At 39.2% G+C, this 27,895-nt stretch overlaps 1 protein-coding gene across 1 annotated transcript in view; it reads left to right on the top strand.

Moving 5' to 3' along the window:
- LOC148274262 (DGAT1/2-independent enzyme synthesizing storage lipids-like) overlaps nucleotides 1-27,895 on the top strand; it is a gene marked incomplete at its 3' end in the record, with an annotated part of 68,034 nt that overhangs the window by 18,948 nt on the left and 21,191 nt on the right. The window contains exon 2 of the mRNA XM_088237376.1: nucleotides 7,945-8,083. Coding sequence (XP_088093502.1) covers nucleotides 7,945-8,083 — 139 coding nt within the window. The remainder of the gene's footprint in view (nucleotides 1-7,944; nucleotides 8,084-27,895) is intronic.

Below are 27,895 nucleotides of genomic sequence, written 5' to 3' on the forward strand. Positions count from 1 at the left end.
AAAAAAACGGTGAGTTTAGTAAACAAATTAAAATGCATTTGATCCGTTTGTGTTACGCTGTGTTATCGGCTCCATATCGAATCGCATAGTATGTGCGTTGTAAGGTTATCTGTATTTTTGTTTGAGAGTACATTGTGTTAATCTCTTTGGAAATAAATCTGTTTATTTTCGGCTTGGTAACTGCTTTTTTATTGTATTATTTATTTATTTTAAAAGCGTATTAAAATAAACCCTAGGGTGGATACCTCAGAGTAATAATGCGTAACCTAGAGAGAAGCCCTAACACTATGTTTCATTGAACGCAAGCGATGTTGATTTGTTGGCTAGCAACCAATTGGTGGCCATTTTGTTTTATTTGACAACATAATCATAACGGTTCGATCGGATGCTTTTGTAGCTGTGCTTGGCTTTGTTTGTAAATAACTTGGATATTTACGTTATAATAAATAAAAATCGACTGTGGTTACATTGATTTTTGGCATTTATTGTCCCGACACGTGTATTATGTTGCTTAAAAACTTTCCTTATATCAACATATTTACTTCAGATACTATTTTTTCTCTACTGTTGATAGTGACAGTTGATTGTGGGCAATATTTCAGGGCCGCACTTGGCATCCATATAAAGTTTGAGTTTTTATCGAATCGATTCAAATTTTACTCGAAAATAGCAATGTTAACTTTGAAATCGTATCTAAAATGACGTGTCCAAATTTCAGGCCGCTACGACTCGCCGTTTCGGAGATGTGACGGACAAACAAACGTTATATTTAAGTAAATGAATTAAATTGAAAAAACACGAAAAAAATTTTTTAAATACAATTTAAATGTGATAAAATGGTAAAATGAAAATACCCAGTAATTAGAGCAAAAAGAAGGTATCCTCTCGGAACTTTCTTTCAGTAACACGAAAGATGTCGATTGATAAACAAAAACTCTTATGGAAAAACGACACAACTAATTAATTACCTAAATAATGTCTTCCTTATACTACGTGAGCGAAGCCGCAGGTAAAAGCAAGTAAAATATACACGGTCTTTCAGGGCCAGACCGCGAAACTTCACAGGAACATTCCTCGTGGTAAGCTTTTAAAATAATCCCAATTTTCATTTCAAAAAAGTCATTAAAAAAATATTTATAAATTGGAAATTCAAAATGTAATAAATCTTTTATTTCTCAGACAAGCAGTACCTCCACAAACCTCTACCCCTATCCTACCCAGCCGCTTCACTCGTCTGCGTCTGGTGCGTATCGCTTGTTGGTCAAATACGTTTTTATCGCAATTTTTTTTCTGGGGGAGGGGTAGGGGTTTGCGGAAGCGATGCTAGTCCGAGAAATTAAAGATTGACTCCATTTTAAGATCGTAATTTTTTTTTTTTTTTTTAATTTACTTTTTGGACTTTTTTATTAGGATTTTTTTTAATGCTTACCATGAGGAATGTTCCGCTGAAGTTTCGCGGTCTGGCCCTGAAACACCGTGTATATAATAGTTTTTCAATACACGTTATAAGAACTTAAACTCATTGACTCTCATACTCTATTTGAAATAACAATTTTACTAACTGTCAGACAACTTTATGTTAGGGAAGTCCTTACAAATTTCTGGTCTTCAATAAAAAAAGAACTCAACAAAATATTAAAACAAGATATGCAATGAGCATAAACTTTAGGGTGCCTCTAAGTAGAACTGCCTTTTTTCAGAGGCATTTTGCAGTATTGGGCCCTAGGTTTTTTAACATGTTGGGCCCGGACATAAAGGCGTCTGTCAGTTACAATGTTTATAAGAAGAAGGTGAGCAAGTGGATAAGGGGTAGACCTTTTTATATCCTGTAATTATTTTTATGACTAATAATTGTGTTGCTTTCAATTGCCAAATATCTCCTAATTGTTTTATGTATATTTTATTTTTAGTTTTTATGTTTATTCATTTACATATGTTTTATTTTTCTTATTTATACTAGTATTAACACGTATCTTTAATTTTCTAATTATAAATGGTATATTCTGTAATTTATTTTTGTTCTTCAATTTCTAATTTTTAACGATATATTTTCAAATTGATATTCATGCTTCAATTTTTATTATTATCGGTATGTTTTCCAATTTGTATTTTTGTTTAATTTCTTTATTACTTATGTTATATTTTATAATGCGTATTTATGCTTCAATTTTTATTATTATCGGTATGTTTTCTAATTTCTAATAATTATGTCTAATTTCTTTACTATTAATGGCATATTTTCTAATTTATTTTTAAGTCAAAAGTGATGGTATTTGAAAGGGATAGTGAGGTTACTGACTGCATAATAAATGTAAACAACGAATGTCTCGAGCAAGTAGAAGAATTTGTGTACCTGGGAAGCATGTTTTCAAGAGATGGAAGAGTAGAAAAAGATGTTGAAAGAAGAGTGAATGCGGGCAACAAAATGAACGGAGCACTAAGCACAGTAATTTCTAATAAAAATATGTCAATCGAAGCTAAACTGGCAGTGCACAACGGAGTTTTAGTCCCAACACTTATGTATGGAAGTGAAACATGGAACTGGCAGAGGAAGGATGAAAGCCGAGTGAACGCGGTTGAAATGCGATCTCTTAGACGAATGTGTGGGAAATCAATGTATGACAGGGTTACGAATGATGAAATCAGGCGAGAGTGTAAATCTGAGACAAGTATAATTGATAAGATTAAGAAAGGGTCTCTGAGATGGTTTGGTCACGTAGAACGAATGGACGACGAGAGAATGGTAAAACAAGTATATATGGCAAAAATGAACGGCAACGTTAGACGAGGACGACCAAGGAAGACGTGGCATGATCAGATAAACCAAAATCTTAAGTCTGGTCATGTCAAAAGCAGACAGAACCGAAGGGCATGTATGACAAGATGTATGAATGTGGAAGAGGCTAGGAGTGTATGCCAGGATAGACGTGTGTGGCGTTCCATTCTCTCTGCCTACCCCTACGGGGAAATGGCGTGATGGTAGTAGTAGTAGTAGTAATTTTTATGATTCAATTTTTATTATTATTACTTGCATGTTTTCTAATTTTATTTATATTGATTTTTTCTAATGTCATTATTATTTTTTAAATTTATTTAGCATCTTTTAATGAAATAAATAAAAAAAACACGTGTAAAAAATAAGGTCCTTCCTAACTAAACACAGGAATTTCCTAGCTAGTCGGGACCTGAAACAAAGAAACTCGGTACATTTTAAAACTGTGAAATACATAAATAAATAAATAAATAAACCATAAAGGAATAACAAAAATATAAAAACTATATACTAAATTCCACCGGTCTCGCGGCCGTGTCACGAGTCATAAGATGCACCCGAGTACCGCCGAGCGTAATCTGACACATCCCTTCGTCCGGTCACTAACAAATATATCTCAATTTAAAAAAAAATAAACATGTGTTGTTTTCAATAAAAAGTACTTTTATAATTATATAGCATGTTTGATGTATGGCGCATAAGTGATTTTTATCATTTTATAAACATTGAACCAGACAGCGGAACTAAATATCTAGTTAAAAATGATGTTATAAGTAATTAAATATTATTAATGTTTTATCTTTTATCACTAAAACACTAAATATGCATTATTATTTCTAACTGCAAGATTATTTAATTTTAAAATAATTAATTTTATTTGGGAAACCAACAGATCTACATACACTTTGCCCCACTTTCGCCGCGCGCGTGCGTGAAGTCGCCGCGTAATGTTGGCAGATCGCTTAAAATATAATTATAACACAAATGTTACTTAATTAAATTTAAAAAACAGAGCTATTTTTAATTTCTCTAAAATGTTATCGTCCACGTGGAAACATTGACACAACAGAGTAGATAAGTAAAGGGTCATTTAAAAAGAGTAATTTAATTAATGAACTTTAAAATTAAAAAATAAAACAAATTTTATTTTACATTAAACGGATATTTTTATGTCATGTTAAATAATTTATGATGGCTTAAAGATAATGTCGGCCAAATGTCCACCACGGCGTTGTTTAATCCGAGAGGTCTAATTTTCATTAGTTTTCTCATTAGATGAGCAAAGTAGCGTTAACAATTTTACTACCCTGGCAACACAAACAAAATGTCCATTTTGTTTTATTTGACAGATGGCAAAATAATTAAATTCCTAAGTAATATGATATGTGAATGTGCTACTAACACATACAATGTGATCCCATCCTGTTTCTTTTTTATCCCAGGAGTATTTCTATACTTTAAAACGACACAATATGGCATAGTTGAATTAAAATCGGGAGTTGCGTACTGAGCGAAGTTTAAAAAGGAACTGGTCAAAACGTAAAACTACTAGTTTATGAATAGTTTAGTCGCCTTCAGTTTGATGCGCGTATGCGGTTTCTGGACTGTTCTTAATTCTACGCGTATACGTCATTCGCAAGAAAATTTTCTTCTCTACAAAGAGATTGTGTTTGCTTTTACGTTACATATATTTCATTATTTTATTACAAGCCTTCAAAATCGAATGTCAGGAAGACGAAAGTGAGCATTAAAAATAATGAAGAATACATTATGGTCAAACCACGATGTTTATGGTCCATTTACCCTAACACGTGCTGTGTTGTCCTTATACAGAGAAGCAATAGCCCGTGTCAGATTGACGTTCACGCCATTCGGAATAACACTTTCCATAATCTATCTCTGTCAACTCTATCAAACTACAAAAAAAAAACTAAACGATAAACATTTTTATTTCATTTAACATTACTTTGTTTACTTATTATGATTTGAAAAATATTGTGATGATGCGTATAAAGAGCATAATTTCAATACGTAATCAATATTTATTTGTAAACAATAAATTAGGTGATATTTTATAAAGTAAACAATTTCGGTACCTATTTGCCAAATGTGTTATTCGTGCTGACAATACTAATTTTTTAAGTACAATCAAGGCGACCGTGCTGATATTTTTCTTCGAACTGAATAATGCATATTCTGTAAGTTAAGTTTTCTTTTTTTTTTAAATTTTGAAAGTTTGGAATCAATGAAATATTATCAGTAAAAAAAGAATTAAACATTTTTGGGCCTATAAAATATGCATGTCTCTGTGGGAGCCTCGTTTTACAATGTGGTATTTCTAACACACGATTTCTTCTTTGACATGATCTATCTGAATTACTTGTAAATACATTTTGGTTCTTAAATATATATTTTAAACATTGAAAACAATATATTTGTCTTAAATCTAAAACTTTACCTTCTTGGAACAATTGGAAAGAGGGAAAAGTGCGATTTTTGTGAATATGATTGTTGTAAGTTCCCCCCATCCAATTATTCCATAAGAAAGCGATGACTGTACAAGTGCATAATATACCATTTTAATCGTATTTAGCTGGGCGTAAATACTTAGTCTTTTGAAAACATAGGTTAAATATCTTAGTTTATTAACAATTATTTCAAGATACTATTTACTTCTATTTACTTTTACTACACTTTACTACACATTACTTGAGACATAAAACCCAATTCCATGGTACTAAAAGTCCTAGGGTGAGTTGGGACGAGGTCTATTGTCGACCTTTATTGTCCATAGTGCGCCGTCTTCCAATTTGCCACCCGTAGAAGCTGCGCTGCATCCTTTCTCACTTCATCCTCCCGTCTCAGCCAGGGTCTTCCCACTGATCTCCTTCCACCCGCGTGTCCGCTCATTGATCTTCTAGGGACGCGCGAGTCAGGCATTCGCTGTACATGTCCGGCCCATCTCAATCTAAGCAACTTCATATGTGCCCAGATGCTCGGGGTCTGGTATATATTAATAACACAGGCCCACAGACATTTTGGTGCCCGCGATTTTTCAACTGTTCCTGGTTAATTTTTGGGTGCAGAACCCAAAATAGCCCTCAGATTTTGTCTATCAGATCTATTTTTTGAGATATGCTACGTTTTTTTTTCAACTTATATTTATTTCAGGTTATAATTATTACTATTGCCAGATTAAAAAAACACATGAATTTAAGTATTTATTACAAAATTTACATGCATTAGTCACTTATCACTTATTTTTTTCCTTTTATATGACTTTCTAGCATAGAGTTTAGTAGGGTAGTTTCGCTGAAGGGTCCAACAGTAGTCCATTTGTGTCTTTTGTTTATATTTATGCCTTTGATATTAACGAGACAGAAAAAGCAATCGTCATGATGATTTCGCGGTTCTCCCTAAACCATTAGTACACCAAACTTAATGCATTTCCTCTTCACAACTGTCCACTGTCGCAAATGTTCAACACATGCGTCCAGAAGAAATTTCTAAAATATATTAATTTTAAACTTCATATTGCAGCTGCTTTATTTAATTACAATCAATTGTTATCTTCTGCAAATCTTTTAAGACTTTCTGATAGAAGAATCCTAACTGACCTAATCTTACTTTGTAAAGTGATCAATTCATTGATTGACGGAGTTGGTGTGTTTCCGTGTACCTGGTCGACATACCCGCCGCAGACCTCCTTTTTGTTCTGCAAGTTCTATGACCGACTATCACATGCACTCGCCTATCCCTAGGCTCCACAGATATGCCAATTAGTATGAGGACCAGGCATTTCTATTTGGTTCTGGACTTGACAGTTATAAAACGAGTCTGATTTATTTTTTTCTCTCGCAATATTATTCTGAAACATTTCTTTATATTCAAAATGTTTTTCCTTTTTTGTTTTTTCGTACATATTTATGTATTTATTTCGTTAATATTTTTGATTGCTTATGTGTATTTACCTACTTGTTACTATTGTTATAGTTATGCAATTTTATAATTTTTGTTATTTATTTATTTTACATAAACGGCATAAATTGCCTTTAACATATATTGAACATAAATATTTTTTTTAAAATACATTAAAAACATATCTAAGGTGTTAGCATCCTGAAAAAAAACCCCTGCTCTAAGTTTCACTGATTAATTTGTTTATTTTTTGTTTAGATACTATGACATTGTGAACAATATTCTGTGTTTATTTTATTAGTTTTATATCACCCGTCGATGGGAGGAGTGCTCTTCCGAAACTATAGTTGTGTTCTTGTAAAATAATAAAATTGTGTAACACTGATAACAAAGTTTTATTTTCATAATAATGTATAATGAAGTGTTACGAAGTGAATGGCCGATTCAATAAAAAATACTAAATATGTATGATTATTTACAACATCTATAAAAGAACAATTACATTTATCTGATTCTATATTTGAATTTGAATGAAGACAAACATTTATAATATGAGCTTGTATTTCTATTTCAAATTCAAATTTAGTATTATACGGTGAGGATACATGAACAATTACTTTATCTTTAGCTAGCATCAGAACTAACATCAATTAACCAGCATTCAGGAAGAGGAACACTTGTCGAAATCCGGCGTTCCCCAAACACTAGATTTGGAGATCGCGCTTTTGCCGCCGCCGGCCCCTCTGCCTGGAACTAATTGCCTTCAAACTTACGAATCATCGGCAGTCCCAGTCACTTCAGATCCCAACTAAAATCCCTATCTATCATACCCTTAATTTTAAATCTGTAAATATATTATATCACTTAAGTTTAGTTAGAATGTAAGTTTAGATATACAATTGTAAAGCGCCCTTAAGGTGATTTTTTACAAAAATGGCGCTATATAAATCAGACGAATATTATTATTATCAATATTATTAACCAGTATCTCAAAAACTAGATGTGATAGAATACGTCTGGGGGCGTTTTTGAAATCAGCACATTAAAAACATTTAAAATCAGTTGTTAAATTTCTGGCACCAATTTTTTTTTCATTTTGTTTGCCCGTGTAATCTATTAAAAATAAAAAAAATAATCAAACCTCTGAACTTCCTCATTTTACCTTTTGGGAAACCAGATTGAGTAGCGGAACGGCCGTGCGTCTCTGCCATTCTTGTATGTATTTTTGATTCGATAATCTCGCTTGTTTGCAGTCGACTATGTGGATATCGACTATTCGCTATGGCTCTCCTGGCTGCTGATGCCTCTTCTCATCACCTTTCTACTTCCGGCCATTATAGTACTTCTCTTCTACCTGAGCGCCATCATCTTCCACATCTACAAGCTCTACAGGTCAGTAATTGTCTCATAGATTATGCACGTCAGATCTCCTCATGTACCAGCACTAAAAAAATCCACGAGTTAAGATATCTGTTATAAGTGCAAAAAATAAGTTCAGGGGAAAGCCATACATATTTGGGTACACACATAGATTATATGCAACTGACAAGAAGCGATAAGATCCCTTGGTACCTACCTACGCACACAGATGGGCATTTACTATCTCCCAGGGAACAACCAATTGGGAACAAACGTTTTTACAGTTATGTACTAGGAAAAGGACAATAGGCCCTGTAAACTGTAAATGTAAAACAGAGACCCTTCGAGTTTGAGTATCGTCTATCATCTTGTTAACTTCAATAATAAGTTAAGGAATGCTATCTTTGTTAAGTTTTTTATCGTTTACTTTTTGTGCTTTTTTACGCTGCGATTGGTGTACAAATGCAGTGCCCTATGCACCATTAGATACGCAAAAAATTGCCGGTTGATGCCGCCCGTCAATTAATAAATGCGTTTGTAGTGTCTAGAGTCGATTATTGTAATGGTATCTACGCAGGTCTACCAATGAACAAAATGACTCGCCTACAATCTGTATTGAATGCCGCAGCGAGACTTATTTTCGGAATCTCTAAGTTCAGTCATATCACTCCACTACTTCGGGAACTACACTGGCTACGTTTTCCACAGAGGGTCGAATACAAACTCTGTTGGCTTATGTATAAGTCACTGCACAACTCGGCTCCGGAATATCTAAGGGAACTATGCATTCCAGATGAACTAGCTGACAGGCGTCTCACGCTTAGATCAGCTACGTCTACGGCGAGAGGAATAGTTATTATACCTCTACGCAAACAGCGCACTAAATATAGTGAATGCGCATTTGCGGTCGCAGGCCCTATGGCATGGAATGCTCTCCCAGCAGAGGTGCGAGGCTGTGAAAGTGAAGTGATGTTTCGGAAAAAACTTAAAACCCACTTGTTCTCTAAATCATTTGAATAAATCCGTAGCACGTGACAACAAAATAAATTATTTTAATTAAATTACAAATTTAAAAGCTTCAATTAAATTAATTTAACAATAGAATCACCATGTAAAGCGCCCTTGAGGTATTTTATTACGAAAATTGCGCTATATAAGTTATCCATAATTATTAGATGCGAAAAGGGAAAGATGAATGATGATGACTTTTTGTTCTGTTACATTTTATTTTTTTTAATGTTGAACTTGCCAAAAAAGAGTCTGGCTCTTGTGTTTGCAAGTTTACAAAATAACATAAAAAAGAAACAAAAAAAGCAAAACAAAATAATAAAAATAAATAAAAAATTAAACGATTTTAAAAATTGAGAAAATATAACACTAAAAAATATTAAATAAAAATACATCTTCACTTAATTGCCATACTTACTATTTCTTTGCTCGATGTATTATATTTGTGTTTTTTTTATTTTAAACTTTTTAAAATCATTCTCATGTTGCTGAAATTCCACTCGTCGATGCGCTTTGTAGCCGCAAGACTTTTTGTGATGTTAGCTATCATATTATGTAAATGTTATCAACTATCAAATATGTAAATTTAGCAAATGGGATCTAGAATTTCAACCGTCCATGCGCTCAGTAGCCGCAAGACTTGTTGTAATCTAACTTCTATTTTTTGAAATTTGTTTTTTAAAATATCACTTAAACTCTAAACTTCATTTTCAAATAAAAAAAATGTAATTATGACAAATGAAAAACCCAGAAAATTTAGTCCGCGTTCCTTACTTCATTAAAATTTAAAATATGTAGTTCTCATTTATATTTTAAATAGGCTTCTGTGCCAAAAAGTGCCCACTTCAAAGCGTTAATAAACTCCAATAAATGCCAATTCAAGCGAAAAATGCTCGCTTGTACATATTTTTTATACGACTTTTGACAACCTTCTGACCCCGCCATAGGAAATTCGCACATAGTGGAGGTCATTTGCTAATTATTGAATCTCACTTTCCCTACCTAAAGTTTTTTAGTTTTGGAGATATGTCAATTTTTATACTTTGTTGAGATTTTTCTAAAATTTGACCTTCAAGCAAGCAGAACTTTGAGTTTTTTCATTATTTTAGTATTTTGTATTATTTGTTGGTAGTCATAAACGTTTGTGATTAAAATATGTATAATATTAACAAATAACAACAGGGATGGAGAATACCTTAATAACGGAATATGGAAGTCTAGGCATTTACAGGGCTTATGACCTGTCATTGGCTGGTTTAATACATAATATTTCAAATATCTGCCTTCTAATAATATACAAAATGATAAATCAAACCGCTCATACACGCGTTTGTGTAATATTCATATAAAAAGTGAATTTGAACAGGAATGTTGCGTCTCATAAAACGAAATAATACGGACCAAAATGGACACCAAGTCATTGGAACAAAAGGCATAATAGTACTACACACGTGCGTTTCCAGAAACTATCTACCAGCCAGCGGGCCACATGGCGACGGTATCTACCTACTATCTACAAAAGCTTCTCTTCGGACATCTATCTCCCTTTGTTAACCATGGAGTTGAAACAGTGTTTGATTTATTTAGTTTTTTCTTGCTTACTTCTTGGCGTGAACACTTGACCAATTTACTACTATACTTTATTTTTTATTAATTTATTGATATTGTTTTAACTTTGCTGGAATTCCTCTCGTCCATGCGCTTTGTAGCTGCACGATGATTGGTTATCTAGCTTTCATATATCAACTTTAAAATACCTAAATTTTGTAAACGGGGTCTAGAATTCCAATCGTCTATGCGCTTAGTAGCTGCAAGGCGTGTTGTAATCTTTCTCCTTTTTATTATTCATATTATTATTATTTTTTAATACACTAAATTTATTTGTCAATTTTTAAAATGTGTAAATAGGGGCTAAATTTCTAACTGTCTATGCGCTCTGTAGCTGCAAGACGTCCTGTAATCTAGCTCCTATATGTTATAATTTTTTATTGATCTTAATTGAAAACGAGGAACTAGAATCCCAACCGTTCATGCGCTCTGTAGCTGCAAGACGTACTGGGATATTTATTAATTGTACAGCGCCCTTGAGGTGATTTTCACAAAAATGGCGCTTTATAAATTATTCAACTATATATATATTTAAGTGGCCACTTTACACACTGTGTAACACTCACCATTTCGCCTATGTTTGAACATCCATATTTCTTCAATTCTTCCATTTGTTGATTTTAGTGAAGTTAAAGAGCTGAAACCTTTATTGTTGTGAAGAGATTCATCTGACTGAATTATTTCACATACTAGGCAACGCCTGAAAACAATTTTTCAATTTTTAAACTTCTTGGACCAGTCGGTTTTATTACAATATTTGAGTTTGTCCAAATGTTCGTAGACAAAAGACTGGATTTCACCCCCTCGGGAGTCATTAAGATTAACAAATAACAACAGGGAAGGAGAATACCTTAAATAAGGGAATATGGAAGTCTAGGCATTAACAGGGCTTATGACCACTAACTAATAGTGAGTTGTTTACAACTCGTTGAAAATGGTCACCAAAATTGAAATATTTGAGTAAATTATATAAACGCTAATATTTATTAAAAATAACTAAAAAAAACACTGTTCTTCAGTACTGAAAGTGTACCTAGTGTTTTTTTACTAAATTTTTTTAGATTTTTTTTTTACAATATACATAAGAGGTAAAACAGAGTATTAAAAAATAAAGGATAATTACATAGCAATGAAATACATATTAATAGTAAAAATAGTAAACAAAAAATCCCACAAAGACATAGCCTGTTCGTGGGTATACAAGAAAATGTTAATGAATTTTTGCTCCAATAATAAATAGACAGAGAAAATAAAATATTCTGTAAAAGATTATATGGTAGTTTTTTTAAGCAATTAAAAAAGGAAATAAAAAATATAACAAAACATAAAAATATTCCTTTTTATTAAAGGGCAACAAAATATATCATAGAAAAGAAGGGTTCATATCTTTAGTTTGAATCCAGGATAGTGTGTGTTTTTTAAAAGAAGGAAAATTTTGAAAGTTTGGAATCAATGAAATATTATCAGTAAAAAAAGAATTAAATAGTTTTGGGCCTATAAAATATGCATGTCTCTGTGCGAGCCTCGTTTTACAATGTGGTATTTCTAACACACAATTCCTTCTTTGACATGATCTATTTGAATTACTTGTAAATAAATTTTGGTTCAAATGTATATTTTAAACATTGAAAACAATATATTTGTCTTATGTCTAAAAGTTTAGCTTCTTGGAACAATTGGAAAGAGGAAAAAGTGCAATTTTTGTGAAACATTATTTTTAATATAAAATTTTGAACAGTTACCAACTTAAATGCAGTAAATTATTCCACCGAGTCTTCGCGTGATGTTATCAAATCTAAAGTTCATGGTCGCTGCTTCGAGATAGTAGACAATTTTATTTTTAATTATTTATCAATATTTATTGTTGCTCATTTCGATATGAATTATTATTTACTAAATGTTATTAAATATTTGTATATAACCACTTACCGACTTTTCTATGTCCACCGGTTTCGAGACGTAACCGTCTCTTTGTGAGGACACCAATTATTAAACCAACGTGCAAAACCCACTATACACCTTCACCATAGTTGTTGCACAAAAATATAAAACCAACACGACATGAATTTTTAAAATCGCATGCGCTGATTAGGACAAAATGCACTGATTAAATTATGAAAATATAATATGTTGTTTGAGATATAGTTGAAAAAATTAGAGGGGATGGAGGGAGAGGGTGAGCTTAATAGGTTTAATAGGGTAACTATTGCAGTGGAATATCGTATAAAGGACTATATTAAAAGGTTGTTTTATTAAACTAATTAAACTTAAACCTTGTTTTTATTTGTAAATTTCATAAAAAGTACATGTTTTTGTAAAATTCTACATTTTTACACATCTAATAAATGTTATCACTATAACTCTCAAAAAAAAAAAAAACTAATTCTTGTGCTTGGACTTACACTGTTTTAGTTGTTTATTTTTAGTTGAGTTTTTATAGTTAATTTAATTTTAGAGTTTTATTTTAGCTTGTTTTTTATGTAACTCAATTATAAATTATGGCGTAATAGGATGGGGAGACACTAAAAATCAATATTAAAACCTCTCGAATCCGCTAAAAAATCAATAATTAAAATATTTTTTAAAAAGCCCTTCAGGTACGCAAGCATCAAGTTATTTGAGGAAATTGAGATCTATAATTATATATTTTAAAAATAATAATGATTGTGAAAGCAAATTATTCTACCAAATCCCAAAAGGAACACTCCCAGGGTCTATCACAAACTCTGAATTCGGGCAAAGAAATTTTAGGTTTCTGGGCCCCAAAATATTCAATATGTTACCCAAACATTGCAAAACCATGACCCGGATTCAATTGAATAAATTTGTAAAAAAATGGTTACTGGGTTTCGGTCGAGAAAAATCGGAAAATTTACTCAAAATACATTCTTAAATAATAAATCGATACAGTATAACTTTATAGTAAATTAACTAGCAGTTAGTAATGTAAATGTTTATTTTTGCATTAAAATGTCTGCCTTAAAATGTCTGCCTTAAAACAAGTTGTACCTAGTTAGGCATACTAGACATGATCCAGATAAATGTATTACCCGGATGAATCTTACCCACATGATAGAGGTTTCAGCTTTTTTACTTAACAAATGTCAACAGTTATTTATTATTTACCATCGAGGCCTTTCTACTTGTACGCAATGTCGAATTTTGTTCAAACCTACCCCAGGTTGGAATAAGTTTGAAAAAATTACAAACGGCATTACAATGTCGGCTTTTTTGACATTTGATACGTAAATTCTGGAAGATAGTAAAAAAGTTGGAAAAAAAACAGTAACTAATTTTTTTTATGGTGGTAACTGTTCCGGACGCGTAAAATCGAATAAATTAAAATAATACATTAATTAGAAAGGATCCCCGGTAAATGTATAGAACTGATGGCTGGGCTCTCAATAAAGATAAAATGGTCACTTTCGAGCCTGGCCTCAGTATTACCGGGGAAAAATAGCTAGGTTAAAATGAATAAAATGTACAAAAATATATTATGTAAATGTCATGTTGCGCGCGTCGCGGCTGCCGACGAAATGGCCCGTACGGGCATTGAGCGCCCGTATTTACGCCACCTGCGGCCGGCGGCATGTAGCGAGTGGCGGGGAAAGATTACCCCCACCACTCCGAGGCAGCCGGCGCGGGTGGGATGGCCGACTCACGGAGCCCGACGCGCACCGCTTTATAAGGCGGTCAATTGGAGATATTAAATTAGTTGAGTTCCTAACTCTGAACAGTTCACACGTGTTTTATTCCGTTCTCCGTCCTGTTCGCCTTCCTGCACTTCGCTCTTCGCTCCGCTCTGCCTGCTGACTGCCTTCGCCTCTCTGCACCACTTGGACCGGGTGGAAAGTCCTTTTCAGGGCTATTGAGGTTGACTTGCGGTCGGCGCAGCTGTGCTCCTACCTTCCGACTTTGTCTTTGGCTCTGTCTGGGAGGGCGGCTTCCCACTTACGCCGGGAAGCTTGACTGCGGCAGACGCGGGTGACGAACCGGCGAAACTTTCATCGTGGTAACGCGTACGTTACATTTGGTCCTTCGAGCCGGATCGTCGCCAGTGGTCTCCAGTCTACAACACACCTACAGCATGCCGGTCAACAGATCGCCTGTGTCGACGCGTTCGGGAACGCGTCGAGACGCCGGCACGGAGCACGAAGAGGAGCTTCAGGAGCCCCAACCGGGGTCTGTACGAGCACATCAGGAGGAGCCCCAGCCAGGGCCTTCACACGACTGCCAGGAGGAGCCTCATCAAGGACTTCTGGAGGAACAAAAGGACTCGGACGAGGGATCCGCACCCTCGGAGCGGTCCATCTCATCGGCGACATTTCGCCGACAGATGGAGGAACGCGAGGCGCATCACGAGAGGCAGGTGAGCAGCCTCAACGAGATCATCGCCGCGCTGAAGGCCGCCAACGCGAGAGAGGACGCCAGACGAGACATGGCAACCCCCCTCACACCCACCATCGAGAGGGACCTCACATCGCACGGGACGTCGGAACCGGCTCACAAGCCGCTGCCGCTGACGTCGGACGCGTCTAGGACCGACGCAGCCCTCAGTACGAGGGAGGCTGCCGCCGCACGCCACGCCGCACGCTACGCCGCTGATCCGGAGGACACCGGAGCGGCGTACATCCAGCAGCCGAGCCACTACGACAGCAGCCGGGCGAGAGACGGGGCCGCTTGGAAGCGCCCTGTCACCGACGCGGAAGCAGCCTTCAGCACAAGGGAGGCCGCCGCCGCACGCCACACCACACGCTACGCCGCTGATCCGGAGGACACCGGAGCGGCGTACACACTTCCGCCGAGCCACTACGACAGCGGCCGGGTGAGAGACGGGGTGCCACGGAGGCACCCGGTCGCAGAGGCGGACTCCAGGACGAAGGAGGCCGCCAACACACGCTACGCCGCTGATCCGGAGGACACCGGAGCGGCGTACACATTTCCGCCGAGCCACTACGACAGCGGCCGGGTGAGAGACGGGGTGCCACGGAGGCACCCGGTCGCAGAGACGGACTCCAGGATGAAGGAGCCCGCCAACACACGCTACGCCGCTGAGCCGGCCTACGCCGGAGCGACAAACGCACATTTACAAGGCCGCTACAATGAGCGGCATCGGGACAATGAGGCGCCACCTGCACACAGCCGAAGGGAGGACGCCGACGTACGCTACGCCGCCGGGCCAGGCGAGCCCGTAGCGGCACGTACTATACCACTGGGGGGCTACGAGTTTCGTGACCCGGTGAGCGCGTGGGTACAACAGGGGCTACCCACGGAATACATGCCGCCGGGTGCCACCGGCGAGCCTGTGACGAAATACAGACAGCCGCCGGAGTGGCACACGTTCATGGCGAGGCAAACCGGCGCTAGGGATCTACCGCAATTCTCCGGCGACCCGCTAGAATGGCGAATATTTAAGGCGCAATTTGATCAATCGACACAGATGTGCTCCCTTACAAACGCGGAGAACATTCTCCGTCTGCAACGAGCCCTCACAGGACGGGCCAAGGCCACAGTGTCGTCTTTGCTGGTAGATCCCCGAAATGTGCCGGACATTGTGAAGATGTTAGAGGCCGCCTTTGGACACCCGGAGATCGTCGTGGACAGAGTACTGGAGCGGATAAGAAAACTCCCTAAACTGGCCGACAACGCATCCCTGGAGGCCCTGACGGACTACGCGGTCGCGATAAGAAACGTCGTATCGACCGTAGAGGGCCTCGATGGAAGCCACCTCTCCTCCCCGAAGCTTCTGTCCGAGATGACTCAGAAGCTGCCACGAGTCGAGAGGATGATGTGGATTATGTCACGAGCGGATACCGTGAGGAAAGCTACCCCCAGGGATCTGGCACTGTGGCTAGCGAGACTGACCGGTGCAATACCGAATGCGGGTTGCATCGGGATCAGCACGGAACCCGCCCGAGTGGAGAAAAGGCGTACCCAAGAAAGGCACGTGTTTCTCACTCAGGACAAAAAATGCCTGTTCTGCGACATGAGTGGACACGCATTCGGACAATGCCGGAAGTTTCTCCGGAAAACGGTAGAGGAGAGGTGGACAATTGTGCGTGCCAAGTTCGTGTGCTACGGATGCCTGGAACCGGGACACAAAACGACCACCTGTGAAGCGGCGAAGTGCGACGAGTGCCACGGGCGGCATCATCGGTCGCTACACCGCGAGAGAGTGGACAGTACGCCGAACGAGCAAGTCTTATTGACAAGGCGAACGGAAGTCCCAGTGACCTTCAAGGTAGTGCCAGTAACCTTGAAGGGCCCGCGTGGGTCAATGGAGATCCACGCACTACTAGACGAGGGTTCATCGGTAACTCTCCTCGAGGAGGATGTCGCCCGTGCAGTGGGCGCCACCGGGGCCTGCGAGGAGTTGAGACTCATCGGTGCCAGTGGGAACACGGACACGCTACAGTCACAGCGTGTATCCGTAATCCTCGTTAAAGGAAACAAAGAATTTGGTGTCCAGGCACAGACGGTGCGGGTCATGGATCTGCCGCACCGCAACCGAAAGAGCACCAAGACACACGGGCCAGGCATCAAGCCGAAGATGTTAATCGGTCTTGATTACGCCACCCTAATGGTATCTACAGGCCCGCCAGTCCTACAAGAGGACGGGCGGCTAACCATCGAGACGGCCCTAGGAGCCGTCACCTACGGCGGGGCTGTGCACCCCGCCTTTGAATTACCCCCAGACGGCCAGGGTGAAAGGGACTTAGCGGAACTGGTAAAGAAGAGCTTCGCCGTTGACTCGCTAGGTGTAACCACCCTGGAACGTTGCCGCGCCGCAGATGTGCGAGCGGCGGAGCTCATGAGCAGCTCAACCACACAACTACCATCCGGACGATGGGAGACCGGTTTACTGTGGGCGAAAGACGGAGATTCTTTGCCCTGCAACCGGCAAGCAGCCATGAAGCGGCTGCACTCCCTGGAAAATAAACTACGGAAGGATCCGATACTGGCGATCGCATATCGCGCCAAGATGGCGGACTACATTGAAAAGGGATACGCCGTCAAACTAAGCCGCGAGGAGGTAGACGCCCACCATTCGCGCAAATGGTACCTGCCCCACTTCGCGGTGACAAACCCCAACAAGCCTGGCAAGATAAGGGTCGTGTTCGACGCCGCCGCCCAGTTCCAGAGGACGGCGTTGAACGACCATCTACTGACGGGACCTGACCTGCTTTCATCCCTCCTCGGAAACGTGATCCGCTTCAGAGAGGGACGAGTAGCCATCGCGGCCGACATACGGGAGATGTTCCTGCGGATAAGAATCCGGGAAGCCGACCAGCAATCGCAGCGGTTCCTATGGCGGACGCAGGACGGGCAGGAGCCCGACACGTTTGTCTTCGCGTCCATGATGTTTGGAGCGAAGTGCTCACCCAGCAGCGCGCAATTCGTGCGAAACACAGTCGCACGAGCACACGCGAAAGAATTTCCCGCCGCAGCAGAGGCGATCGAGCACAATATGTACATGGATGACTACCTAGACGCCACAGACAGCGAAGAAACAGCTGCAAGCCTGGTACGAGATGTTACCCTCGTACTCGGCAATGGCGGGTTCCGGCTCACCGGGTGGGCTTCAAACAAACCAGATGTCCTGGAAGAAGTAAAGGCCGACGACCGGGCCAATACAGCAGTCACCATAGGGGAAGAAGTAATGACGGAGCGGGTCCTCGGGATCGTATGGGATCCCAAGAGCGACCTATTTATATTTCGGCACGGAGCCGAAAGTGCAGCCATCCCGGAGCGACCCACCAAGCGCGGCATGTTGAGCGCCGCCATGAGTATCTTCGACCCAGTAGGCTTCATTGCGTGCCTCACGATACGGGCGAAGATACTGCTGCAAGCCATCTGGAGGACAAACACAGGTTGGGACCAACCGCTGCAACCGGACCACGCCGAAAAGTGGTTGGAATGGCGCGACCTGCTGGCAGCGAACGGCTGTACAATACCGAGATGCTCGCTGCAAGGGCAGAAAGAACCCGTGACACTGCACGTGTTCTGCGACGCGTCAGAGCAGGCATGCTGCACAGTGGCATACTTTGTGGGGGCCGATACCACAAGTTTCGCAATGGCGAAGTGCAAGGTGGCCCCCCTAAAGCCTCTGTCAGTGCCTAGACTAGAACTCCAGGCAGCGCTACTAGCGGCAAGGATGGCCGCCACCATAAAAAAAGAGAGTCGAGCTCTCATCACCCAAACCGTGTTCTGGACGGACTCGAGCACGGTCCTGTGTTGGCTGCGAACCGACCCACTGCGGTACAGCACGTTCGTCGCAAACAGGCTGGGCGAGATTGACGAGCTCACAGACGTACGGGACTGGAAATGGGTCCCCACCAAGGACAACCCAGCCGACATAGGGACCCGCGACAAGGGCCCACCCGACCTTGCGAGGTCGGGACTATGGTTCGGAGGCCCCGGCTTCCTGAGAAAAGGGGAAGCCGACTGGCCGAAAGAGAAGAAGTTACTACAACAACCGGACGAGAAGACGCTGGAGCGGAAACAACCCCGCCACTTCGTGGGCCACATCAGACGGACGGAGGCCCTACCCCAGGTGCAGCGCTTCTCGTCGTGGACCCGACTCGTCAGGGCGACGGCATGGGTGCTGCGATTCATCGCACGATGCCGCCGCCACGAGTCCCTACCGTCCCCAGGGGGGACCTTTGAACTTCACGCCTCAGAAACACGGGCCGCAGAAATCATGCTGCTGAAGCGGTCCCAGGAGACGGCTTTCGGAGAAGAGCTGGAGCTCCTGAGACGAAAGGCGCCTATCCCGCCGCACAGCCGCCTCCATGCAGCGGCACCCTTCTTAGACAAAGAGGGAGTCATCCGGATGGGAACGCGCATCCAAGCGGCACAGAGCTTCGCAGAGGACTGCAGCGCGCCGCCTATCATGGACGGGACCTGCCCATACACCCGGCTGCTGATCACGCACAGCCACCGGAAGGGTGGCCACCCGGGAGTCGAGAGGACGATCGCCGACCTGAGAGCCAGCTACCTCATCCTGCGACTCCGCGGGGCTGTGAGGAAGATAACACGATGGTGCCCGCTGTGTAAAATGCTGCGCAGCCGGCCCCAACCCCCGCTGATGGGGCAACTGCCTGAGGCCCGACTGGCCTTCAGGACGCCGCCGTTCACGCACTGCGGGCTTGACTTCTTCGGGCCGATGATGATCACCAACGGCCGAAGAAAAGAAAAGCGCTATGGGGCACTGTTCACCTGCCTCACCACACGCGCGATCCACCTGGAGCTAGCGTCGTCCCTCGAAAGCGACTCCGCCATAATGGCCATAAGAAGGATGGCCGCCCGCAGAGGCTGCCCACACGCGTTATACTCGGACAACGCTACCAACTTCAGGGGAGCGGACAAAGAGCTGAAACAGGCCGTAGACGAGCTCCTGGCGGACCCCAGAATGCTCGCCGAACTTACAGTTCGCAAAATTGAGTGGAAATTCATTCCACCCTCATCACCTCATATGGGGGGAGCGTGGGAAAGACTCGTGAGATCTGTAAAACGAGCCCTCCACGCAACCCTCAACGAGCAGGCTCCAAGAGAGGAGACCCTCAAAACCATATTGGCTGAAGCAGAGTACACCGTGAACAATCACCCGCTCACGCATGTGTCAACCAAGCCCAACGACGAAGCACCGCTGACCCCGAACCACTTCTTGCTCGGGTCAGCCAACACACAGCCAACTCTGGCATATTATAACAAAAGGGAAGAAGGGGCCTGCCTTCATAAGCAATGGAGGATCGCCCAGAAAATGGCCGACATGTTTTGGCGCCGATGGCTGAGGGAGTATCTTCCCACCTTGGCGCACAGGAAGAAATGGCGCGAGCCCGCGCCTCCAATACAGGTCGGGGACCTCGCGCTCATCATGGACCCAAATCTGCCGCGGAATTCTTGGCCTCGCGGCAGAGTCACCCGTGCAGAACCAGCAGCTGACGGACAAGTACGAGTCGTCGAGGTGCGGACCACCAACGGCACCTACACCAGACCAGCGGTGAAGATCGCCGTACTAATGAAGGAAGAGGAACAACGCGCCCAGCAGGAAAATAGTACAGACTAGCTGCACGGGGGGAGTGTTCCGGACGCGTAAAATCGAATAAATTAAAATAATACATTAATTAGAAAGGATCCCCGGTAAATGTATAGAACTGATGGCTGGGCTCTCAATAAAGATAAAATGGTCACTTTCGAGCCTGGCCTCAGTATTACCGGGGAAAAATAGCTAGGTTAAAATGAATAAAATGTACAAAAATATATTATGTAAATGTCATGTTGCGCGCGTCGCGGCTGCCGACGAAATGGCCCGTACGGGCATTGAGCGCCCGTATTTACGCCACCTGCGGCCGGCGGCATGTAGCGAGTGGCGGGGAAAGATTACCCCCACCACTCCGAGGCAGCCGGCGCGGGTGGGATGGCCGACTCACGGAGCCCGACGCGCACCGCTTTATAAGGCGGTCAATTGGAGATATTAAATCAGTTGAGTTCCTAACTCTGAACAGTTCACACGTGTTTTATTCCGTTCTCCGTCCTGTTCGCCTTCCTGCACTTCGCTCTTCGCTCCGCTCTGCCTGCTGACTGCCTTCGCCTCTCTGCACCACTTGGACCGGGTGGAAAGTCCTTTTCAGGGCTATTGAGGTTGACTTGCGGTCGGCGCAGCTGTGCTCCTACCTTCCGACTTTGTCTTTGGCTCTGTCTGGGAGGGCGGCTTCCCACTTACGCCGGGAAGCTTGACTGCGGCAGACGCGGGTGACGAACCGGCGAAACTTTCATCGTGGTAACGCGTACGTTACAGTAACGTTTTTACGGCTAGAAAAAAACAAGCCACCTCAGTAAAAAAATTTGTTAATTGTAATTAAAGCAAAAATTGCTTGATGGAATTGTTTTTTTCACTTTTTATAAGCATAGATATGTGTACCGTGGCGTACGTGTCCCCTTGGTACTTATCGATGTACCTACCTAAAGCTTGAAGAAAGGGCGTCGGTAGTGTATCTTCGTAATCGGTGTGGAAAATTTATTTTTAATTATTACGTCATGGAGAAGGTATGATGTCTTTTACTTCCGATTGTAATCCGATTATGAACGGCTATCTTCATCGGTATGTACTGAGACGGTATAAACTAATATTGATATTTATGAACGAAAGTGTGTATATTTGTATGAAAATTCAAAGTATCTTCGTCGGTAACCGGTAATTGAACATGTAAACATATTCTATTTATTACACAAAAAACTTAATTTTACTTTAATTTTAACTTCCCACCTTGGTGGAGGAGGCGAATTCTAAATGACTTCAAACAAACCTATAAATCTGTTTTTGTATTATTAAACAACAATATTTTGAGTTTGTCCAATTTTTTTTAGACAAGGACTGGATTCAACTCCCCGGGGAGCTGTTAATATTAACATATTACAACAGAGATGAAAAACATTTTAGAGAAGGTAATATAGAAGACAAGGCATCTATGACAGGTCACAAGCCATGTAGATGCCTAGACTTCTATAACACCTTCTCTAAAATGTTCTCCATCTCTGTTGTAATATGTGTATAGTTTGTTTTGTCGAAATCAGAATGATTTCTCGCTTAGTTTTCTAATCCGTATTCAACGGTTTGTGTACGTATTATGCAATACATATTCATTTATGTTTTTGTTGACCTTAGAATACCATAGTAATAATAATTATTATCACAATACGTCCGCATTATATTTGCTGGCCAAGTGCAAGAATATGCCGACTGAAGTTGTTAGGTAGGTACTGGAAATGCGTCATGTCAATGTAACTGTTACCGAAAAGCGGACAGAAGCGAAAAAACAAATTTCAGGTTGGAAATATTTGGAGAAAGGACAGGAGCACGGAAATGGACCTACTGTTGATGCGATGAGAATGTTAATTTTTGGGGCACCGGATGATAAAGTTCTCTATGAATAATGATATTTAACGATTTTTTTACATTATTCTTAATTTGGATTACCAACAACTATATTTATCTTATTTAAAGAAAACAAATTACAAATAAGCCAATTACAGGTTTTCACAAGTAGCATCACAGTAAGTTAAAAAATATTCTCGAATAAAATGAACAGTAATCTAATGTAAATCCAAAAGAAAAGAAAAAATACTACAAATTATTTTGAAAGCAAACGCCGCACGTCGCGTCTTTATGATTATTTGCAAATAAATCTATGTTTGATGATTTTGTTATTACATCAAAATTATTAAAAGTTCGCCATAAATATGAGTTTTACCTATAATTAGATGAAACAATAGGAATATGAAGAAGAAGGTTATTATAATAAAATAAATAAAACAACTTTGTTTTTAACCACTAATTTTTATTTTCCTCCGACCGCTTTCAAAGCAAACAAGCTTCCTCGTCAAGGTTTACGTAACTAATGAATTGATTCCTTTTTTATTTTTATCATGTTCACTAAATACTACAAGTGGACCCAATAAATCAAGTCGTTTTTTCCTTACACGGGTGGTAATTTGATATCATTATTTTCGAAGTTAGACAGGAGAGGACTAAAAGAAATATCGTTTATTTGGTTATTAATTATTGTTTTCTTATTATGAATCGCTTTTTTAATTTCTAAGATTTCTAAGTTGTCTAATTTCAATATTTTATTTTTAACATGAAGTACTTTTAATTCAGTGTCTTTATTGAAGTTATGATTATTTTCTATCGGATGATTTGCGAATTCAGACGTGTAGTATTTAGTGAACATGATAAAAAGAAAAAAGGAATCAATTCATTAGTTACGTAAACCTTGACGAAGAAGCTTGTTTGCTTTGAAACCGGTCGGTGGAAAATAAAAATTAGTGGTTAAAAACAAAGTTGTTTTGTTTATTTTATTATAATGAATAACCACAAAGTTAGTGCTTCAAATATAAACTTTATATAAAGAAGGTTATTCCTTAGAATTTTGGAAGGAACATTAATAGAGAGTTTGCATAGTAGTTCAGGACAGCCAATTGAACCAGAGACAATTTTTAGTTGATAAATTATATCAGCTTTTTCACGACGTTTTTGCAGAGGTAATAGGTGATGTTTTTTTTTTACATATTTGAATAAATTGATCGGATTTATACTCAAGTTTAAACCGGAAACACATTTACTTGACGAATTTCTTTTGAATGTTTTCAATGCGTGATATCTGCACATTGTACATAGGAGCTTATAGTGTTCCAAATGCTACTGTTCTAATCTTGATGTTACCATAAGAATGACTAGACATGTGCCACCGTTTTGTAGCAACAATTCACGGACAGTGTATACTTGTAATGCCGTATTAGATAGACTTCATGAACTCGGCAATAGTTATTCCCACGTATCTGATATATTTAGTGTAGGGTATTGTTCCTTTAGAACAAACCTTTTGAATTTTTTTAAAGATGGTGAATGGTAATTATATTTATTTATTTATGCATTTCATAATATTCACAGTTTTTTGTTAACTCTGCCCAGCAGTATGAAAAAGTACTTATGATTTTCTTGTTGTATTACTGTAGAATGTTTTATTATTTAAACTTTCTACTGAATATGCTGTATAATTTTTAGGTTAATTTTTAAATATAAATCTTGTATAATTTTTGAACCGAAACCGTCCATTACACGTTTGTTGTTAAACTAAAACCAAAGCAAAAATTTAAAACGCTTTTGTTCTGTGCAATAGAGCTTAAGGGCTTCTCCAGAGAATTATTACTATGAGATTTATTAATTTACAAATAATTTATTTATTTACATTTATTGCGACACATGTCCCACCTCCAATGAAGCAAAGCGAAGTGGCATACAATAAATAAACATCCCCACCTAGAAATCTTCTCTACCCCCGCAAGAATATTCAGAATACCACCCCCGTTAATAAGTAGTTTTTTAATTTATAAGTGAAATTGCTTTATTGGGGACGAATAAATAGTTTTTAAAAAATCAATGTAAGAAACGGGAATGTTAAAAAATCGGCAGAATTTCGATCGAATTCGGTAGATGGTAGATTTCACCCAAAACCTGTAGATCTACCGAAAAATCGGTAAGGTTGGCAACGCTCAATGGAAAAAACGGGAATGTTCAAAAATCGGTAGAATGTCGATCGAATTCGGTAGATGGTAGATTTCACCCAAAATCTGTAGATCAACCGAAAAATCGTCAGGGTTGGCAAAGCTCAATGGAAAAAACGGGAAAGTTCAAAAATCGGTAGAATTTCGATCGAATTCGGTAGATGGTAGATTTCACCCAAAATCTGTAGATCTACCGAAAAATCAACGCTGATACCTTACATCAAGATTTAAAATAGATAAATATATAATGCGATTTGGGATACATCATTATGTGCTGTAATTAGCGTCTTTCAGAGTTCAACGCCCAATTTCCTCAATTAGTAACAGTTTCATTGTATTGTGACACTTGTGATTATTTCCAAGTGTTTCGCCTTCGTCAGAGACAATGAGGAAGTTCGGACGTTTTAAAAAATATATATTTGTGAAAAGACTGTCAAACTAAGCCCAAAAAAAAATTGTTGCCATCGTTTTATCATCGCTATGATTTTTTCTTAATTTCGTAATTTTAATTTCTTAACTAAGGTTACCGCCGAAGTTAATTAATTATTTTATGCAAAATTAAATTTTAGGCCTGAGCGTTCTTATTAAGTTTTTTTCTTCGCTTCTTTATTAAGGTTTTAAAAAAAAAAACAGAGATTTTTTTATAATCATTGATCATCATCAATAAGTCCACTTATTTTTTGGTATGTGTATTTTTTGTACATACACAAATCTGGATGTCTCCCGAGGGGGAGTAGGTATATATTTTTTATTAATATCCGAAGTAAACGCTCGAATATCCATAATCCTGAATTTGAAAAAATTCTACCTCATCTCTGTAGGGATATTAATAAAAAAAAGTCCACTTATATTCACTACACACTCTCGCATGCACATAATACTCAAACACCCATATACATATACACACACTCTAAATATATATACTCACCCATACTAACATGTACAACAATAATAAAACGGATACACTAAATAAGAGTACGAATTGTTTTTTTATTTATGTTATTTTATTGTAACTATTATTACTATAATTTATTGATATACATTTAAAAAACTTATTACTACTACGAGACTTTATTTATAATCTAGTAAAATTATATTCGATTGTATAAATTGCATCTATCTTAATTTTTTTTTTATTTTTTATTAATCTTATAAAAATTCTAATAACTGCTTTAATAACATATCATGAAAACTAAATTTTGGTCTATATATAATTTTTAATTGTTCTTTTGTGACTATTGGTGTTCACATATAATTGGTGAAAGATGTTTAGTGTTATTATTTTTTATTTTATACATTGTATTTATATTGTGATATCTTTTACTGTTTGTGAACTGAAAATAGATAAATAAATATGCATAATATTTTCCTACAGACAATTCGATTGTATTAGATGTTAACATAAGTTGTGTCCGTTTTTTTCCAAATGAAGAGAACAAAAGGACACATAAAATAAAAATACTACGAATTCTACTACTAATACTACTACCATCACGCCATTTCCCCGCGGTAGGCAAAGAGAGTGGACCGCCACACGCGTCTATTCCGGCCTTCGGTTCTGCCTGCTTTTGACATGACCAGACATAAGATTTTGGTATATCTGATCATGCCACGTCTTCCTTGGTCGTCCTCGTCTCCCGTTACCGTTCATTTTCGCCATATACATTCGTTCTACATGACCAAACCGTCTCAGAGATCCTTTCTTAATCTTATCAATTATACCTGACTCAGATTTACACTCTCGCTTGATTTCATAATTCGTAACCCTGTCATTCATTGATTTCCCACTCTTTCGTACAAGAGATCGGAAACAACGAATTAATCAGTGATGTATTCTCCTTCATTATTTTCATCATCATCATTCCCTTTCCGCAACTTATGGTGCATAGGGCACTGCATTGGTAAACCAATCGCAGCCTATCTTGATCATTTTTGTCAGTCTTACGCTTCAGGTGCCAGTCCAGGGACTCTGAAATATTCTAGCGTAAAAACGCCTCTATAAATAAATATTTCATGTCAACCATACCGAGAATCGAACCCGAGACCTCTTGCATGGTAGGCAAATGTGCTGACCACTACACCACGAGGCCGACAATCATTTTTTTTACAACAAATTAGTCAATAATGCAAAGAATCTTCACCGTATGCGCAAATATCGCGAACAACTTTGGCTGCTCTATTGCATCGACTGAACACGAACAAAAAGAGGTGTCAAAAATGCTCACTTCTATCTGCTTGACATTCCATTTTGAAGACTTTTAATCAAATAAAAAAAATTAAAAAATTTATCAAATAACAACAGCTGAATTATGGCCTCTTATTGGCTGGTTTACGTGGCCATTTTACGCATTGTGTAAAATTCAACATTTTGCCTATGTTTGAACATCCATATTCCCTTAATTCTTCCATCTGTTAATTTTAGCGAAGTTAAAGGGCTGAAACCTTTATTGTTGTGAAGAGATTCATCTGATAGAATTATTTCACATACTAGGCACCGCCTGAAAACAATTTTCCAATGTTTAAACTTCTTCTTGGACCAATTGGTTTTATTACAATATTTTGAGTTTTTACAAATGTTTGTAGACAAAAGACTGGATTTCACTCAGAGTCATTAAGATTAACAAATTACAACAGAGATGGAAAACATTTTAGCAAAGGGAATGGTGAATGTTACACAGTGCGTAAAGTGGCCACCTAAACCAGCCAATGACAGGTCATAAACCCTGTAAATGCCTAGACTTCCATATTATCTTTTCTAAAATGTTCTCCATCTCTGTTGTAATTTGTTTATTTTAATGGCTCCTCAGGGGGTAAAATCCAGTCTTTTGTCTACAAACATTTGGACAAACTCAAAATACTGTAATATTTATAACGTCAACGCAAACAAAACATCTTGTAGAGAAGATTTTTTTAAATTTAATTTTTAAATTTGCAAAAAAACAGACAGAACTTATGTTGATACCTAATATTTTATAGACAATTTAAGATTTTAACTTCACTAAAATCAACAGATGGAAGAATTGAAGAAATATGGATGTTCAAACTTAGTAAACTTAGGCATATGGTGAATGTTACACATTGTGTAAATTAGCTACTTAATCCAGCCAACGAAAGGTCATAAGCCCTGTAAATGCCTAGACTTCCATATTCCCTTTTCTAAAA

This window comes from Micrasema longulum, unplaced genomic scaffold, assembly GCF_059751315.1.
Source record: "Micrasema longulum isolate JH-2025_06_02 unplaced genomic scaffold, ASM5975131v1 h1tg001711l, whole genome shotgun sequence".
In the NCBI taxonomy this organism is placed as follows: Eukaryota; Metazoa; Arthropoda; class Insecta; order Trichoptera; family Brachycentridae; genus Micrasema; species Micrasema longulum.